A 17,615-nucleotide genomic window follows, 5' to 3' on the forward strand; every position below is an offset into this window, starting at 1 on the left:
ATAAAAGTCAAACCTAAGGTAGGCCCCTAGGGCAGGGTGCTGTGTAATTAAAAGGTTGGGCATGTACTTTTAGGTTTTACACGTCCTGGTAGTGAAAATCTCCCAGATTCCTTTTCCACTACTGTGGGGCCTACCCCTCTTATAGGATAACACTGGGGATTCCTTATTATATTATTATAAACTGTAATTCCTAAATGAGAGGAGGGAGATATTTCATGTATTGTACCTATGAACTTATTATGATTAACCCTCTTTAAATGGTAAAGTTGAATTTATGATTACAAAATAGTTGGCATTTTTCTGCTCTTAGACCCCTGTGCCTGGAGCCTGTCTTAGGTCAAGTGACGGGGTGTAACTGACAGGACTTTGTGAATTTATCCCAGACAGTCACACAATAGTAGGATAAGCAGAGCCTGACTGGCCCATCAACTGACAGGATTGGAGGGGGGGGACACATCCCCACTTGCATCTGAATAGGCTGTGTACAGTATGCTCACAATAGGCTTAACAACTCTGTGTCGTCAGTGTAGCCAGCTTGGAGCCACAGCAGGGGAGGCAGGAAACTCCCAGAACTTCTAGGAGAAGGGCACCAGGGTATAAATACAGGGCTCTCAGACTCACTCTTCAGTTCACTAGTGGATCTGCGGAAGGACTTTCAGAGGACTGCCTGCTGTTGTGACCTGCTGTGCACTCTGCCACACCGCTGCCATATCTGGAAAGACTGCTTTGCTGCCTGGAGCCTGCCTTGAACCATCAGAGGCGAGCCCTTCTGTTGAGTCCTGCATCTTTACCTGCACCCATGACTTTCAGAGGTGACTCCGAAGGCTAGTTTGCTGGCCTCATGTTCAGAGCCACAGGGACATGACAGGCTCTCGCCATCTTGAACCCTCACCTGGAGCCAGCCTGAGTGTATCCTGAACCCCCATAGGGTCTCCATCCACTCCTGGACCCTTCGTTAATGTGCTAAAGTGCCCAGATTGTCAATTTCCAAAAAGGGTGGCTTAGACAAAATATAGCCAAAGGTGCTCTGGGAACCAGGAGACCAGGCAAACCTGCTCGCCTATCTGCTGAATGCGTATCACCAATTAAATTGACTTCAAGGCTTCTCCTGCCACGTTCTTCTCTGCAGCAGCAAATCATTTTGGTGGTCCTTTGCCAAAGGGGTATCTGATCTTGTCTTCAAGCTACAGCCTTCTGCTTCGTCCAGGTGGAGATTTTCTACTTCCATCTCAACAAATAAGTCCAAAGGTAAAAATCTTCACTGTCACTTTGCTCCACGGCTATCGAATGACAGTTCTCCCTCCCTGGACACTTCTGCAGCCTTGCCCCGCTAAACTTCTACCTTCTCAGATGCTTTTTCTTCAAAACATTTTCTAAGTTCGAAGGAAAGTTATGACCGGGTCCAATCCACTATGATTATCCGAACTGCGCTTCATTGCAGCCAGCCTTAACTTTTGATTTTGCCCCAGTCTAGCGCGACCAGATGTCTGCATTCGGCGCTTTTTCTTTTTGGGAGCTATTTTGAACCTTACACTTTAAAAGTTCATAACTCAGTTTCTCCTGTTTAGATTTTTGCTGTTTTGGTGTCAAATAATTTATTACAATTTACTCTATTTTGCTAAATTGGTTTGGGATTTTCCTTGTGTTGCATTTTCACTTTGTCACTGTTTGTGTGTTGAATAAATACTTTACATATCGCCTTCAAGTGAAGCCTGGCTGCTTTGTGTGCCAAGCTACCCAGGGTTAAAAAAAAAGGTTAATTTGGTGACTGTTTGTGGTTTACCCTGCAAGAGATTGTATTTGTTGCTTCACTAGGGCTCATACTCCAGTCAACCAACAAATCAATTTTTCACACTTATTAGAGTGGTGTGATTTTTATACTGACCTGCCGAGCATACTCATCCTAGTATATCTACTAGGTTTCATAGATTTTCTATGCAGCAAAGCCATTTTATTTAGTGTTGTACAATTGCCTACTATTTAGTGACAACAGCCTTGATTTGAAGATCAGCACCCCTAACTGTAAATTTTGGAAAGTAATGGAGTCAGTGCTTATTTGCAGCTTCCGCATCTATTCTTCAAGGGCTTCTCACATTCTTTATCATGAAAAGACCTTGCCGACAGCTCATTATTTAGTTTCATTTAGTAATGGTTTTGATTACATTTTCTTGTTTCCATTAGCTAAAACACTGCACCGAAAGTGTGGTGTTTAGCATTACATGCTCCAAGTGATTCAGGGAGGAAGCTCTGCTCTGTTTAAACAGCATCTGCTGCACACTGTTACGCTTTGATGCCTGCTATTTCTGTATTAAACACATAAAATGGATGTTAGACTTTTTAGACTTTCCTGAAATGTTGTGTTATCTTTTACACATGGCTTTATGCCGAGAGGAGACAGTTCAATCAATCAAACAAGTACCCATACAAGCTATCCATCAAGAAGAAAAAGGTACTGACCTGTATGTAGATCCAGACGCTGTTGAAGTTATTCTCCTGATGGTATTATGGAGGGCCCCCATACAGCACTTTTAAATTTAATTTCAAAGCATTTTTGGTAGCAACACTTAACTGTACACAGAACCCATAGATTATCCTGTTGCATAAGGACAGGAGTATAATAGAGGTAAAGGCAGAGAACCCATCTTGCAGTGCCCAACACCTTATCTGTTAGACAGATCTTTTCAAAAAGCACTTCCCCCTTAGAAAAAGAATCTGAGTGAGCTGTAAATTCATCTGGCTGGAAAGATTGCCTTGGAATGGATTTGTTAAAGTCTTGCAGAAAGTTACTTATCATTACAAAAGATCTCTACTTCTCTATTTCACACTAGCACTTTTGGATTCAAATATGTTTTTTTTACGTTTGCAGTGCATCAAACATGCAAATGAAGCTAAGCAATGTCAACCGCCAGCTGTACTGGAATATAGAAAAAGCTTTCCAGAATTTTAACAGAACTCCAGTATCAGAAATATATTTTATGGTTCACTGCTTCAACAAGATGAAAAATAAACATGTTTAACACATCACAATACATGGATTCTGATCTACAAACTACAGCAATTATTCAACACAGAAATGTGTCTTACCATCCATATTCTAATTCCATCAGCAAGAGAATAAACTTGCTCAAATTCCTCGCTCAAAGCAAAGTAGTCCTCATTGCACACTATACAAAAATGAGAAGGTTTTAAGTCAGTATTCATTCGGAGACAAGGAAACTATATTTACGTACATGCATTTATATATATATCTATTAGGGGTGGGTGAAGAATTCTGCACCGCAAGCAGAGTTTTGGCCACTCCGTGTTACTCAAGTAATGCGGACTTCTGGCCGAATTCCACCGACTGCCTCATGACAGTTTTTTTATTGCATGCGGTTCATCAACAGTAAGTTGGCGAGCGAGAATTGGCATCCCCAGCATGATTTTCGGGGCTAGGAGAGTACCCAACAAAATTTTCCCAATGGGTGGTCGCAACCATTTGCACTGAGAAAGCTGCCATCGAGTAAAAAAACTACTTGAGCAGCAGCACCCTCTGATGCATTGCATGGTGCCGCTGGCATGGATTTTTCATCACAGAACAAACTTTTGGCGCTAAAACAATCAGTACAGACAGCGCAACTTGACCATTTCCAACCACTTGCAGAACTACGTGGAATCTTGAAGAGTTTCCATGTAAATCTGCAGAATTCCGCAAAATAAAACACAGCTTGTCCTGCCCAACTCTAATATTCATATATTACCTTCAAGGTATCTCCCTTTTATAACAGTCAACAACAACAAATCAGCAATCCAGCATGTTTACACAATATATAAGGCCTTATTAGAACTTATTCACAAATAATGTGTGAACCACTCTAACCCTAATGATTGTGAAAATCGAAGCGCAATCCAGAAAATCTGTAATGCTATACTACTATACATGTCGCTTGTTCATGTCTCCTTTAAATTGAGCAATAGGAGACTACAGTTTTCTGCATGCCTGCAGCTCAGAGGATAAAAAGATTTTAGATTGTGTTCCCCGCATAGGGTGAGGTAGGAGTGGTAGAATGAGGATACTAAAGATGCCCATGCAATAGAATAGATATACATAGTTTGTGTTAAAGGAATGTTTATTTACATATATACAATTTTAATGAAACTTAAACGGCTACAGGCTCCCGGGAAGGTGGGAGGGCGCATGTGAATCTGCAGCGCAACATGCCACGAACAGATGTACACTGGGTAAGTGACATTTTCCGTTCAATGGCATGTGTAGCTGCAGATACACATGCTGTGCATAGACTACAAAGCAGTAATCCTCCCCAAAGCAGTGGTCAGCCTGTAGGAGTTGAAGTCGTTTAAAATAATGTTCTTAGTACAGCCTGTCCTACTGTGGCTTGTTGTGTTGCTAACACATCTACACAGTAATGTTTGGTAAACTCCGTCATTGGTATGTTACCTAGAAAGGCCATGGTTGCTCCTTTCTTTCTAGTGGAGTGAGCCTTTGGCGTAATGGGTAACTCTCTTTTAGCTTTAAGGTAACAGGTCTGTATGCATTTGACTATCCATCTGGCTATGCCCTGTTTGGATATAGGGTTACCAGCATGGGATTTTTGGAAAGCAACAAACAATTGCTTAGTTTTTCGAAATGACTGTGTTCTGTCTATTTAATACATTAGTGCTCTCTTTATATCTAATGTATGCAGTGCTCTTTCTGCTACGGAGTCTGGCTGTGGAAAGAAGACTGGGAGCTCTACAGTTTGGTTTAGATGAAACGGTTAAATTACTTTTGGCAGAAATTTTGGATTTGTGCGGAGAACCACTTTATGTTCGTGTACTTGTATAAATGGTTCTTCGATAGTGAACGCCTGTATTTCGCTAACTCTTCGTAGTGAAGTGATGGCTATTAGAAATCCTACCTTCCAAGTCAAGAATTGGATTTGGCAAGAATGCATGGGTTCAAAAGGTGGGCCTGTGATTCGTGTAAGTACAATATTAAGACTCCACAAGGGTACTGGTGGGGTTCTTGGAGGTATGATCCTTTTTAGCCCATCCATAAAGGCTTTAATGACTGGGATTCTAAAAAGTTACTTTGTATGTTTAATCTGCAGGTAAGCAGAGATTGCAGTGAGATGAATTTTGATGGAAGAAAATGTGCGATTTGCTTTTTGTAGGTGTAGTAAGTAACTCACAATGTTTTTATGGAGGCATCGAACAGTGTGATTTGGTTTGCTTGACAGTAGAAAACAAACCTTTTCCATTTATTAGCATAACAATGCCTTGTTGTCGGTTTTCTTGCCTGTTTAATAACTTCCATACACTCATTTGAAAGGTTTAAATTCTAATGCTTCAGAAGCCAGATTGCTAGGTTGAGCGATGCTGGATTGGGGTGTCTGATCTGTTGTTTGTCTTGTGTTAACAGATCTGGTCTGTTTGGGAGTTTGATGTGAGGTACTACTGAGAAGTCCAACAGTGTGGTGTACCACGGTTGGCGAGCCCACGTTGGTGCTATGAGTATTAGTTTGAGTTTGCTTTGACTTAGTTTGTTGACTAGGAAAGGAATGAGTGGGAGAGGGGGAAAAGCGTAAGCAAATATACCTGACCAATTGATCCACAGAGCATTTGCCTTGGACTGAGGGTGTGCAAACAGATCTATGTCTGGTGTCCCCCAGCGATAAGAAGTAATCCTGTAGAATCTGGGGATGCATTTCCCACTCGTGAGTTTGCTGGTGATCTCGACTGAGATTGTCGGTTAACTGATTGTGAATGCCTAGTATATATTGAGCTATCAGGTGAATGTTGTTGTGAATTGCCCAATGCCAGATTTCTTGTGCTAGGAGGCAGATGTGACGAGTGTGTCCCCCCTGTTTGTTTAGATAGTACATTGTTGTCATATTGTCTGTTTTGACAAGAATGTGTTTGTGGACTAGAAGGGGTTGAAAAGCTTTCAGTGCTAGGGAGACCACTAGTAGTTCTAAGTGATTTATGTGTAGTTGTTTTTGTTGATTGTCCCATTGTCCTTGTATATTGTGACTGTTGAGGTGTGCTCCCCACCCAATTATGGAAGCATCTGTTGTGATAATGGCGTGAGGCACCGGGTCTTGAAATGGCCGCCCTTTGTTTAAATTTACAGGGTTCCACCATTGAAGCGAAAAGTGTGTTTGGCGGTCTATCAACACCAGATCCTGAAGTTGACCCTGTGCCTGTGTCCATTGTTTTGCTAGGCACTGTTGTAAGGGCCGCATGTGTAGCCGTGCGTTTGGGACAATAGCGATGCATGAGGACATCATGCCTAGTAGTTTCATGACAAATCTGACTGTGTACTGGTGATTTGGTTGTATGTTTGACACCATAGTTTGAAACGATTGAACTCTCTGTGGGCTTGGAGTGGCAATTGCTCTTTGTGTGTTGAGTGATGCTCCCAAATATTGTTGTAGTTGGGATGGTTACAAGTGAGATTTTTGGTAATTTATAGAAAAACCTAGTTTGTGTAGGGTATCTATTACATACTGCATGTGATTTTGACACCGGAGTTGAGTGTTGGCTTTTATTAGCCAATCGTCAAGATATGGGAATACGTGCAAGTGACGTCTCCTTATATGAGCTGCTACTACAGTGAGGCATTTTGTAAATACTCTGGGCGCTGCTGTTATCCCGAAGGGCAGTACTTTGAATTGATAATGTTTGCCCTGTATGACAAATCTGAGGTATTTCCTGTGAGATGGATGGATGGGTATATGGAAATACGCATCTTTTAGATCCAGTGTTGCCATGTATTCTCCATGTTTTAGTAAGGGAACTACAACTTGTAGTGTGACCATGTGGAAATGTTCTGATTTGATGAAGAGGTTTAATGTCCTGAGATCTAAAATTGGTCTTAGTGTTTTGTCTTTTTTGGGAATAAGGAAATATAGGGAGTAAACCCCTGTTCCTTTTTGTGGTGAGGTACTAGTTCTATGGCTTGTTTTGTTAATAGTGCTTGTACCTCTATTTGTAACAGGTCTAGATGTTGTGCCAACAGTTTGTGCGCTCTTGGGGGAACATCTGGAGGGAAATGTGTGAACTCTATGTAGTAACCATGTTGGATAATTGATAGAACCCATATGTCCATGGTTATGTCTGACCAATTTTTGTGGTAGTGTGTTAATCTTCCCCCCTACTGGTGATGTGTGTTGGGGAAGTGTGACATTGAAGTCACTGTTTGTTACCGGGGGTCTGCTTGGTAGGCTGAAGCTTTCCCTTGATCTTGGGAATTGTCCCCTGAATGAACCACGAAACCCCCCTCTCTGGTATTGGGACTGGTAGGTGGGTTTTGTTTGAGAGGTGGATGTCTCTGAGGGTTGCTGTCTAAAACCTCCCCTTAATTGTGGCTTTCTAAATGTACCCCTATACTGGGAACAGTAGAGCGCGCCCATGGCTTTGGCTGTGTTAGTGTCCTTCTTCATTTTTTCGATGGCGTTGTCCACCTCCAGCCCAAATAGTTGTTGCTGGTTAAGCGGCATGTTTAATACTGCCTGCTGTATTTCAGGTTTGAATCCTGAACTTCGTAGCCAAGCATGTCTCCTGATTGTGACTGCCGTGTTTACAGTTTTTGCGGCGGTGTCAACGGAGTCCAGTGCCGAACAGATCTGGTTGTTGGAGATGGCTTGTCCTTCCTCAACCACCTGTTGAGCCTGTTTCTGATATTCTTTCGGTAGATGCTGAATGATATAATTCATTTCATCCCACTGGGCTCGATCATAACGGGCGAGGAGGGCCTGTGAATTGGCGATACGCCATTGGTTGGCAGCTTGTGACGCCACTCTCTTCCCCGCTGCGTCAAACTTGGGGCTTTCTTTATCAGGAGGTGGTGCATCCCCTGATGATCGCGAGTTTGCATGTTTCTTTGCGGCCCCAACCACTACAGAGTCCGGAGGGAGCTGCTGTGTAATGAACACAGGGTACGACGGGGGTGGTTTGTACTTTTTTTCCACCCGCGGTGTGATGGCTCTTCCATTGAACAGCTCTTGAAAGACTTGTTGTGCATGCTTAAGCATGCCCGGTAGCATGGGCAGGCTTTGGTATGACGCATGCGAGGACGCCAGGGTATTGAAAAGAAAGTCATCCTCCGATGGTTCCGAGTGCATAGTGAAATTATGGAATGTTGCAGCTCTGGCCAGGACTTGTGTATAGGAGGTGCTATCCTCTGGAGGAGATGGCTTTGAGGGGTAGCACTCAGGGCTATTGTCTGAAACCGGGGGGTCGTAAGGTCCCAGAGATCTACATCATCCTGTGTTTGCACAGTATGTGTAGGTGACTGTGCAGATGGCGTGCCAAATGGCGATCTTGTCCTTTGTGGCGAATGTGGTGGCGATATTTCTGGCGAGAAATGTCGAGTTGGTGACTTCTCTCTAGCCACTTTTGCTCTTGGCTGATCAGTTTCAGTCTCTGCCTGTGTTTGAAAAGCGAATTTCCTCTTAAATTTGAGAGGAGGGACAGTTTGAATCCTTCCAGTATCCTTCTGGACCTGTAATCTTGGTTGAGTGTGATCAAACTCTTCAATATCCAGCTCCTCTTCAAACCTGTGCCTCTCCTTCAGCTATTTGGAGAGCCCATGTTCCTCTGTATAAGAGGCCTTTTTCGGCTCCGAAGCCGGCTTTCTCGGCACCGAAATACCCATGGTAATGGTTGGCCTCGGCTCCGAAAGGCTCTTTTTGAGGCTTGCTGGTTTCGACCAGTCGATGTCGACTTTTTTCGACGCCGGTATCTCGACTCGAGTCGGAAGACTTCGGCACGATTTTGGCCTTCTTCGGTGCCGAAGGTGTTGCTTGGTCACCGCTTTCTTTGTGGGTCGAGCCATGGCCTTCAGGCAGTGGCATCCCGAGGCCTTTTGCTTTTATGGCTGACTTTGGGGTTGGGTCGGGGCAGGCGTACTCACTTTTTGGCCCGCTGTCGGCGGTCAGTCTCCATCGGCGTCATCCAATTCCGATCCCTGGATGGAGATAGCAATCTCCTCCTCCTCGACGTCGAGGTGTTGCGACGATTTAAACGCCATCTGTAATCGCCTCACCCTCCGATCTCTCAAGGTCTTTTTCGACCGAAAGGCCTTGCAGGCCTCGCAGGTATCCTCTCTGTGCTCCGGTGACAGACACAGGTTACAGACCCAATGCTGGTCTGTATAAGGATACTTGGCGTGGCACGTCAGACAGAAACGGAAGGCGGTCCGGTCCATGAGGCTTCAACAAGAGGTGTGGTCGGGCCAACCAGGCCTCGGCTGGGCGCGGAAGCCCCGAAGGGCCGCCGAAGCGGTTGTCTAGTCGGTGCCGTTGTATCGATAGAAGATCATTCCCGAACGCAACAATACTGACGGATTTTCGATGATTTTAATACTTTCCCGATTCCAATCACGGAGCGAAGAGGAACACATCCGAACCCGATGTCGGAAACAAAACAGGAGTCGATGCCCATGCGCAATGGAGCAGAAAGGGAGGAGTCACTTGTTCCCGTGACTCGAAAAGACTTCTTTGAAGAAAAACAACTTGTAGCACTCCGAGCCCAACACTAGATGGCGGGAACAGTGCACAGCAAGTGTATCTGCAGCTACACATGCCATCGAACATATATATATATATATATATATATATATATATATATATATATATATATATATATATATATATATATATATATATATATATATATATATATATATATATATATATATATGCCTCCTCTTAACTTTTTTTGTTTAACTATTTAATTTTGTTCTTTTTCTCTCTTGCTATTCTCAAGTAAAAGCTTATACAAAACTGGATAAACACCAATAGGGTTCGTACTGAATGCCTAATTTTGTGGTAACAATTATTGTGCAATGTATGTCTGGTGAATGACCCCCTTGTTTGCATTACCTTTGTTGCTGTATATACAGAACAAAGCTCTCATGGGGGTTTATTGGGTTGCACAGATTTTTTTTTTATTTTTTAAATAATTCTCCACTCTTTATGTGGAGCATTGTCAACAAGAGGAAAGTGGTCACCTCAAGAACCACAACTGCACATCAACTATCTGGAACTATGGGCAGGCTCATTCGTGGCACAGTGCTGGATCAAGGAGAAATTAAAATGTTCCATCTTGTTGAAGATGAACAACATCTCAGCAGTGTGTTACATCAAATACCTAGGGGTATCAAGATCCTATCAGACCTGGCAAGATCGTTTAGCACTTCTGCACGCAGAAAACAATTTCTGCGATGGTGGAGTATCTCCTGGACAAGCCAGCAACTTGGTGTATTGGCATTCAGGACACTCAAAGGACATGACCCCCTGGAAACTAGAACCAGATGTCTTCAGGAAGATAGAGTATAGATGGGCTGCTGCTCTGTAGACCTGTTTACCTCAAGACTGGATCATTAAGAGAACAAGTATTTCAGCTGGAGGCTGGATCCGAATGTAGCTACGACTGACTCCTTTCTCTAAGACTGGAATCAAGAGGCGGGCATGCATTACCCCCATATTTTAAATGAACACAAGACTATCAGCTCAGGTCAGGAGGCGGACATAGTAATCATAACACTGACATGGAGGTCTCAATTGTAGTAGCTAGTTGTGAAGGAACCTTTTTGGGATTCTCCAATCTGTCTCCACCTGCTTCAGAAGCTTCTTCTGAATCCACTAGGGAACCACCTTGTAATGAACGGGAAACATCCCATGGTTTGGAGGATTACAAGGAATGGTGGAAAGTTGCTGGACTTCTACAACATGCTCAAATGCTCCTCTCACAGGCCTAGGCAGATGGAACAGTTAAACAATAAAAATAGGCCTAGACGTAATGGATGGGTTGGTCTTTACAGAGGGACGTGCACATATTAAACTTCTTGTTGTACAGAAAGACTGGTCGGTAAACACCTTAAGTTTGGTCATGTCAGCTGGTCATACTCAAATGGATGGTTACCCTCTTGGGGAAATCCTCATTAGTCAGGAAGCACGCTTGTGGAATTCATATATCCCTTCCTCCAGAACTCAGATATTCATCTCTCTTTGGGAAGTGGATGGAGTCTCCAAGAAGGCGTTAACGGGCAAACTAGCCATGTGGCTATACATTATCTCCTGAAGAAAAATCTTCAATGTCAGAGTCTTGCATACGATTGGTATAGTATTTAACCCGGATGGGGTTACTTTAAATCTTCCCAGGAGAAAATTCCAAGGTGGTCTCGTACTCGGCCTTTGATGATACTCTGTGTGTGGCTAGATAAGTTAAGGCTTACAAAAGCATAACTGAGTAGTGACATCCTCTGGGTGAACTACTATTTCTAATCTCAGTCAGCAAGTCGTATAAGGTGGCCTCCACTTGTAATAAATCAAGATGGGTCAAATGGACTATGCAGGAAGCGGGAATAGAAACATCAATTTTCAAGCACACTTTGCCCATGGAGCTATGGCTTCTAAAGCTTTCATGCATGACGCAAGCCTGGAACACATACTCAATGATGCAGGCTAGTCTATGGATTACCACAAAAACAAAGGATACACAGTTCCAATAAAGGGAAAGGAAAAATATGATCCCTGCCGAATCCCAGGGGCAAGAAAAGGAAGTCTCTGGGATCTAAATATACTGGAACAAAAGCCCTCACTCACCAGTAGGTGACATGCTTCATCATTGGGCTATGCTCCTCGTCAGGCACTGTAATGCCTGACGGGCCCCACAAAGGGGGCTCTCTGCCGGAGTTCTTTTATTGTAGGAAAATGCCTGTTTGATGTAAATTGGATTGGTACCAATCCAATCCACATCAAACCGGCATTTTGAAGCATGTCTCCTACTGGTGAGAGAGGGCTTTTGTTCCAGTATATTTAGATCTCAGAGACTTCCTTTTCTTGCCCCTGGGATACGGCAGGGATCATATTTGTCCTTTCTCTTTATTGGAACTGTGTATCCTTTGTTTTTGTGATATTGATGGGAGTATTATACTCAGGACCAGGTTGTTTTTTTCATCTCCAAATCTCCCACTTTCAGAGTTCCTATTTGTTTTTTGATGATAGTCTATGGATTTTACCTTTAAAAGGTTTTACTTTAAGCCATTCGTGGATATGCTGACACAGGTGGTTAAGCTTTGAACGAACATAATCTTGAGCTCTGGTCCTGGCACAGAATATAAAATGTCATAGCTTTCAGCTTCCAGAAAGTTTCAATTCTATTAAGGGCACTGACGTAAGCACTACCCTGTTCAATGAGCAAGGCTGACTGTACCCTCACACTATACAGGAATAATACACTATGGGTTGTCAGAGGCTATTACAGTGTATTGCTTAGGTATTTACCCATTTTATTGATTTTTATTCATTTATTGTCTAATGAACTTCATATTAATGATATTAAATTGAAAAGTGAATGGCTTGTTACAATTTAATAACATCTTTGAAGAGATATTTTATAGGAACAAGGAACAGTGATTATATTTTCTCACTACAGGAAATGAAACTTCCACACCAAAATGATCTGAAGATTTGGGACCACAACTGTCCCATAAAGAAAAAAGGGGCATAAGTGTTGGCAAGAGACTATAAAGGACACTCTGACTAATGGCAGGTTAAAGCTTTTCTTCCTAATTTCCAGAAGGCTGCTGAGAAACACAGTTCGATATTGTTGTGCTTAAGGCTGGTGTATAAATATAAGTGAAAAAATGTAAAGCATTATGCTCACCTCAGTGCCCTTAATAGAATCTAAACTTTCCATTACAAACACTAGGAAATTTTATATGTAATGTTAAAAACTGGTTGAAATTAGAACTTTATAGATACAATGTGTAACTGCAACATTTTCTAGTGCAACAGTTGTGCTTTATAAATGATTTTAAAAAGCTGATATTCACATTATACTGAACAGGAAATCACAGGGTGTCAACTGGCAAAAAGAATAGGAAATACATGAAAGAAGGGTGTAAATTGGCAAAAAGAATAAGAAATATACATAAAAGTATCACGAAAACAGGCTATAAGATATTTATCTCTAGAGCATCATACATGTGCGATGGTGTGCATCAGAAGGGTCAAACTTCCTTTATAGTTCCTGGTGTCAACAATTAAAAAATACAAATAAAGCACATTCCCTGTGTCAAACTATCATCAATTAACCATTTACCATAAGTTGTAGTACAATCTGTTACAGGACTATTTATGGTAATTTTTGCCTTACAACTGGCCATCTGATTAAACAAACTCAAATTCCACATTTATAAACAATAGGTCTAAATCATCCAAAACATGTTCCAAGTAAAATAAGGGTAATACTCAGTTACCATATTTCTGAAGTTTCCAAAATAAGTCTGGAGTGATATACACCAGAGCAGCAAATGTGGCATTCACTGCTTGATCAACAACAGAGCCTCCAATTATATCAGACTTTGGCAGCTTCTTTCTACACATCTCCAGAATCCTTTTCAAAATCTCCGATTTAGGGCCACAGTATTCCTTGTTGGGATCTGAGTTTGCAAAGTCAATGAGCAAATTACGACACTCATCTGCATGTGACTTCATAGTCTGGAAAAAAGTAACAATTTACTGTTAACTCATCCATTTTTGTTAAGGCTCTATCTAGGAGTGCTTTTAACATCTAGGTAGTGTGAAAAAGTTTCAATGTTACTGAACATGAGATAACTAAGAAGGTTTAGATGTGGAAAGAGATAACAATTAGAGCCTTTACATGTCACAAAGAAATTGACATTAACAAGCAGAATCCTATTTTAAGGCTAGTAAAAGAACTAAAGCAAAGATACTCACATAGTGCTACATGTGTGGTCTTTAAGCATTATGGGTACTGGATTATTTGCCAGCGTACAAGGGACATATTTGCTAAAATTACCCATGTTTTTCCTCAGCAGCCCAGAATCGAACAGACAGCAAACTGAGAAACCCTACATTTAATCATTTCCACTGCGGTTTGGTGTAGTTGGCATTGCTAAAATAAGGGGTTGTGGTCAAAAATATGCAGAACTCTCAGAAATCAAATTAACTGATTTAAGGTTCTTGAATAATATTAATTTCTGCAGACGTGGTATCATATTACCTCTGTATCCTGGCAAAAAAGCAATACAAGTCAATACATCTCAGTTGAAGGTACTTTGCAACTTCACTGGGCACTATACCAAATGAACGACCACAACATCTTTCATGATTTTAATAGATAAGGAATGTAATTCAGAATTAAGTGTGAAATTTGGATCATCAATACTGATAATATATTTTCAATATTTCAGGCTTATATAACAATGCAATTAAAATGTGATGAGTTGTAGGAGTACATATTATGGAACAGTTACTTAGCCAACAATAACTACATCAGCAAAATATAGTAATATTTCATCTAAAACAATTCTCATAAAATTATTGAAATATTTACACATCAGGGTGCCACATTTATACCTGAAGGTAACACAAAAGCGATTTTAAGCAATGCTCCTGCATGAGTGAAGGAGCCACGGGTGAATAGAGAACACAGTTTTATTGACAATACATACTCCATTTGATGAATTGTGAGAACAAAATGTGTTAACATGTTCCCGGGTGCTTCTCAACTTTTGATATGCCATCAAACATCAGAAGAGACAGTGCAATGATATCTTCTAAGCTATTTCTTTAAGAAATAGGGCAGTGAATGGTGTGAGTGTAACTGGAAAGGTGAGAGGCAAGGGTAGCTTATGTAGTGGTGACAAAGACATGGTGAAAATGTGATATCCAGCATAACTGAATAATACATTATCTCAGAATTCCTACATTTACATTTCACCATCAGTCAGACAACAAAACAGGTATTAAAACACGTAAAAGCACTGGTGGCGACGGCATGTCTGTCTTTTCAAAATAAAGGATGTGTGAAAGGTATGAAAAAGTGATAAAAGAAAGAGTGATTAGATATAGTGGCATTATACAATAAGGTTAAAGTTTTTATTACAAGTTGAAAGTCGTATGTATTTAGAAGTTATCAAAACATAGGTCGAGGGAGTGGTATCAGGATATTAATACTGTTATACAGAGTTTCTGCTAAATGAAAAAAATACTTACATTTGGCAACGATCTTTCTGGTGGATACTCTACATAACCTCAGATTGCTCACTTTGTGAATATTCCCGGGGTGTCAGACTGGATCCGGAAACTTTAGCGCAGTACTTCTGCATGCCAGTAGGTGGCCTTGTGTGGCTTGGCACAAATGTCATTCAGCACCAGAAGTGGAGCCACATATAGGTAGCACCCCTACAAAGATGTCAGTATATCACTTAGGCTGTACTGTTTGCATACTCAGGTGCAGAGCCCATCATCACATTGTCATTACATGTGTGTATATATCTTTAAATTGGGAACTTTTTAGATGAAGAGTCCAGTTCAGAGAACAGGAATGCAAGGTCGGTGAATAATCTGCATTTAAAAAGGGCACCTGTCAGAAAGATCATTACCGAAGGTAAGTAACTTGTTCTTCTGGTGGATACATCTAACTACAAATTCTGTGAATTGGCTCAAACCAAAAAGTCCTGTAAAACTGAGTATGCAAACTGTAGCTCGTAATAGACCTGGCTGTCGAGGTAGTAGTGCTTTGTGACCATATGTACTGATGCCCACATAGCTGCCTGAGAAATGCCAGAGCAGTGGTAACAGCCTTAGCTCTGGTGGAATGAGCTTGTAAGCCTTCTGGGGGTTTATTTTTTAGTGCACAGCAAATATTAATCCACAGAACAATCCACTGGGAGATGTCCCATTTTTGCACTGCTATGACCTTCTTTGCACCAGAGAACCCTACAAAGAACTGATGGTCACCCGAAGTTCTTATATGCGATCTATCAAAAAACGTAGTTTCCTTTTAAGGTCTAAACAATGGAGTCTCTCTTCCTCTTTAGAAGGGTGACCTGGAAAAAAGAATGGAGGAAGTGTGAAAGCCTGCTAGACATAGAATGGAGTGACAACTTTAGGCAAAAAGGAAGCTTGGGTCCATGATCCAAACTTATCTGTAGAAAATGTTTGATAAGGTTGCGTTGACAAAAGGAGCCTGCAGCTTACTCACACACTTAGCCAATGTAGTGGTGAGGAGAAAGATCGTCTTCAACATCAGAAGTCTTAATGGACAACTATGCAGCAGCTCAAAAGTGGTGCACATCAAAAATGTTAGAACTAAGTTTGTCATATTGTTTGATCGCAAAGGGTTTTAGAGCAAATAAGTGTTGCAAAACTTCCAAAACTGTTATCACAACAGGTGATTTAAATAAAGGATGCTGACCCAGCAACAGCAAAAGAATCTGAAAGTGATGAAAAATAGCCTTTAACAGTGCCCAGAGCAAGTCCTTGCTAAGCCACAGACCAAACAAACAACAAAACCTCAGACAACATAGCTTGTAGTGGATCCATGTGTTGAGTGCCACACCAATCCGCAAATCTGTCTGACTGGCATACAGTGATTTTGTCGCGGGACGCCCTGCTGCCAGGGTGACATCAACAGCCTCAGGGGGAAGTTCGAAGAAGGTCAACTCCTGCTGCTCAATCTCCACTAATGGAGATGCACATTTTGCAGGTCTAGGTGCCCTGCCCTACTGCTATGACAGAAGCTCTTCCTGTGGTGGCAGCTTGATCTGACTACAGATGTTCATGCCCAGGAGTTTCAGGTACTACACTCTCCTGGTTCAATGCAGTGCCACTAGGATGATTTGGGCCAGGTCGTTTTAGTTCTTCTTCAGAATTCTAAGCAGGAAAGGCTTTGGAAAGTGTCGCAGAGAGACTGCTGCCATGGAAACTCCAACACACAAAAGTGCTGCATTGTGTGCTCTCGGCAGTAGCAAAAAGTTACCCAATACTGCTAGAAGACACCATATGCCACCTCAAGCTGAGAATGTCCACCTTGGCTTTTAAAGATCCTGAAAGGTGGTTCAACACAAGAGAAATTCCTTAGCAGTTAAACCATTTCCAGAGGTGGAGAAGCTCCTAGCACAAGACCCCAGGTCCCACTTCGTCCTTCCTGTTGCAGTTACTACATGCAGTGGTGTTGTCTGTGAGCACCTGCATAAGCTTTCCTTGTTTTGTTTGTGGAGTTTGAGAGTTTGCTCCCATCCCTCATTCACAAGGCAAAGAGGACCCCTAACTGGATGTCCAAACAGAAGTTGAAATAGGCTGTACCCCACTGCCTTCTGTGGAACCTCCCTGTAGGCAAAGAGAAGGCAAGGTAGTAGGACATCCCATCTCTTTCTGAGTTTTTCCTGAGAGTCCCATGATCATACCTTTGTTGAATCTTACAACCAACCCAATTCCTTGTGGATGATAAGGAGTGGTGAATTTGTAGGTTACACCACAGTACTTCCACATTGCTTTGATGTATCCAGGCATGAAGTGTTCACCTCTGTTGGATACAACCTTCTTAGGGAAACACACCCTGGAAAAGATTCCCAGGAGGGCCTTGGCCACTGCAGGAGCTGTAGTGGTCCTAAGGGGAATGGATTCTGGGTACATGGTGGAATGGCCCACCACCAGCAGAATAAATCTGTTCCCAGAGGCTGTAGGAGGGTCAGGGGGCCAACAATGTTAACCCCTACCCTTTCAAAAGGAACCCCAACCACTGGTAGTGGGATTAAGGGGGCCACTGTAGTGCCACCAAACCTGCCACTGGCTTGGCAGGTGACACAGGAGCGA

General features: G+C 42.1%; 1 protein-coding gene across 2 annotated transcripts in view; it reads right to left on the reverse strand.

The window, feature by feature from the left end:
• Positions 1 to 17,615, reverse strand: part of ZZEF1 (zinc finger ZZ-type and EF-hand domain containing 1) — a 1,404,152-nt gene that overhangs the window by 877,221 nt on the left and 509,316 nt on the right. For both annotated transcript variants that reach the window (XM_069226690.1, XM_069226689.1), the window contains exons 26-27: positions 13,250 to 13,490; positions 3,085 to 3,164 (exon numbers count right to left, since the gene is read on the reverse strand). In XM_069226690.1, coding sequence (XP_069082791.1) covers positions 3,085 to 3,164; positions 13,250 to 13,490 — 321 coding nt within the window. The remainder of the gene's footprint in view (positions 1 to 3,084; positions 3,165 to 13,249; positions 13,491 to 17,615) is intronic.

The sequence above is a fragment of the Pleurodeles waltl genome, chromosome 3_2, assembly GCF_031143425.1.
Source record: "Pleurodeles waltl isolate 20211129_DDA chromosome 3_2, aPleWal1.hap1.20221129, whole genome shotgun sequence".
NCBI lineage: Eukaryota > Metazoa > Chordata > Amphibia > Caudata > Salamandridae > Pleurodeles > Pleurodeles waltl.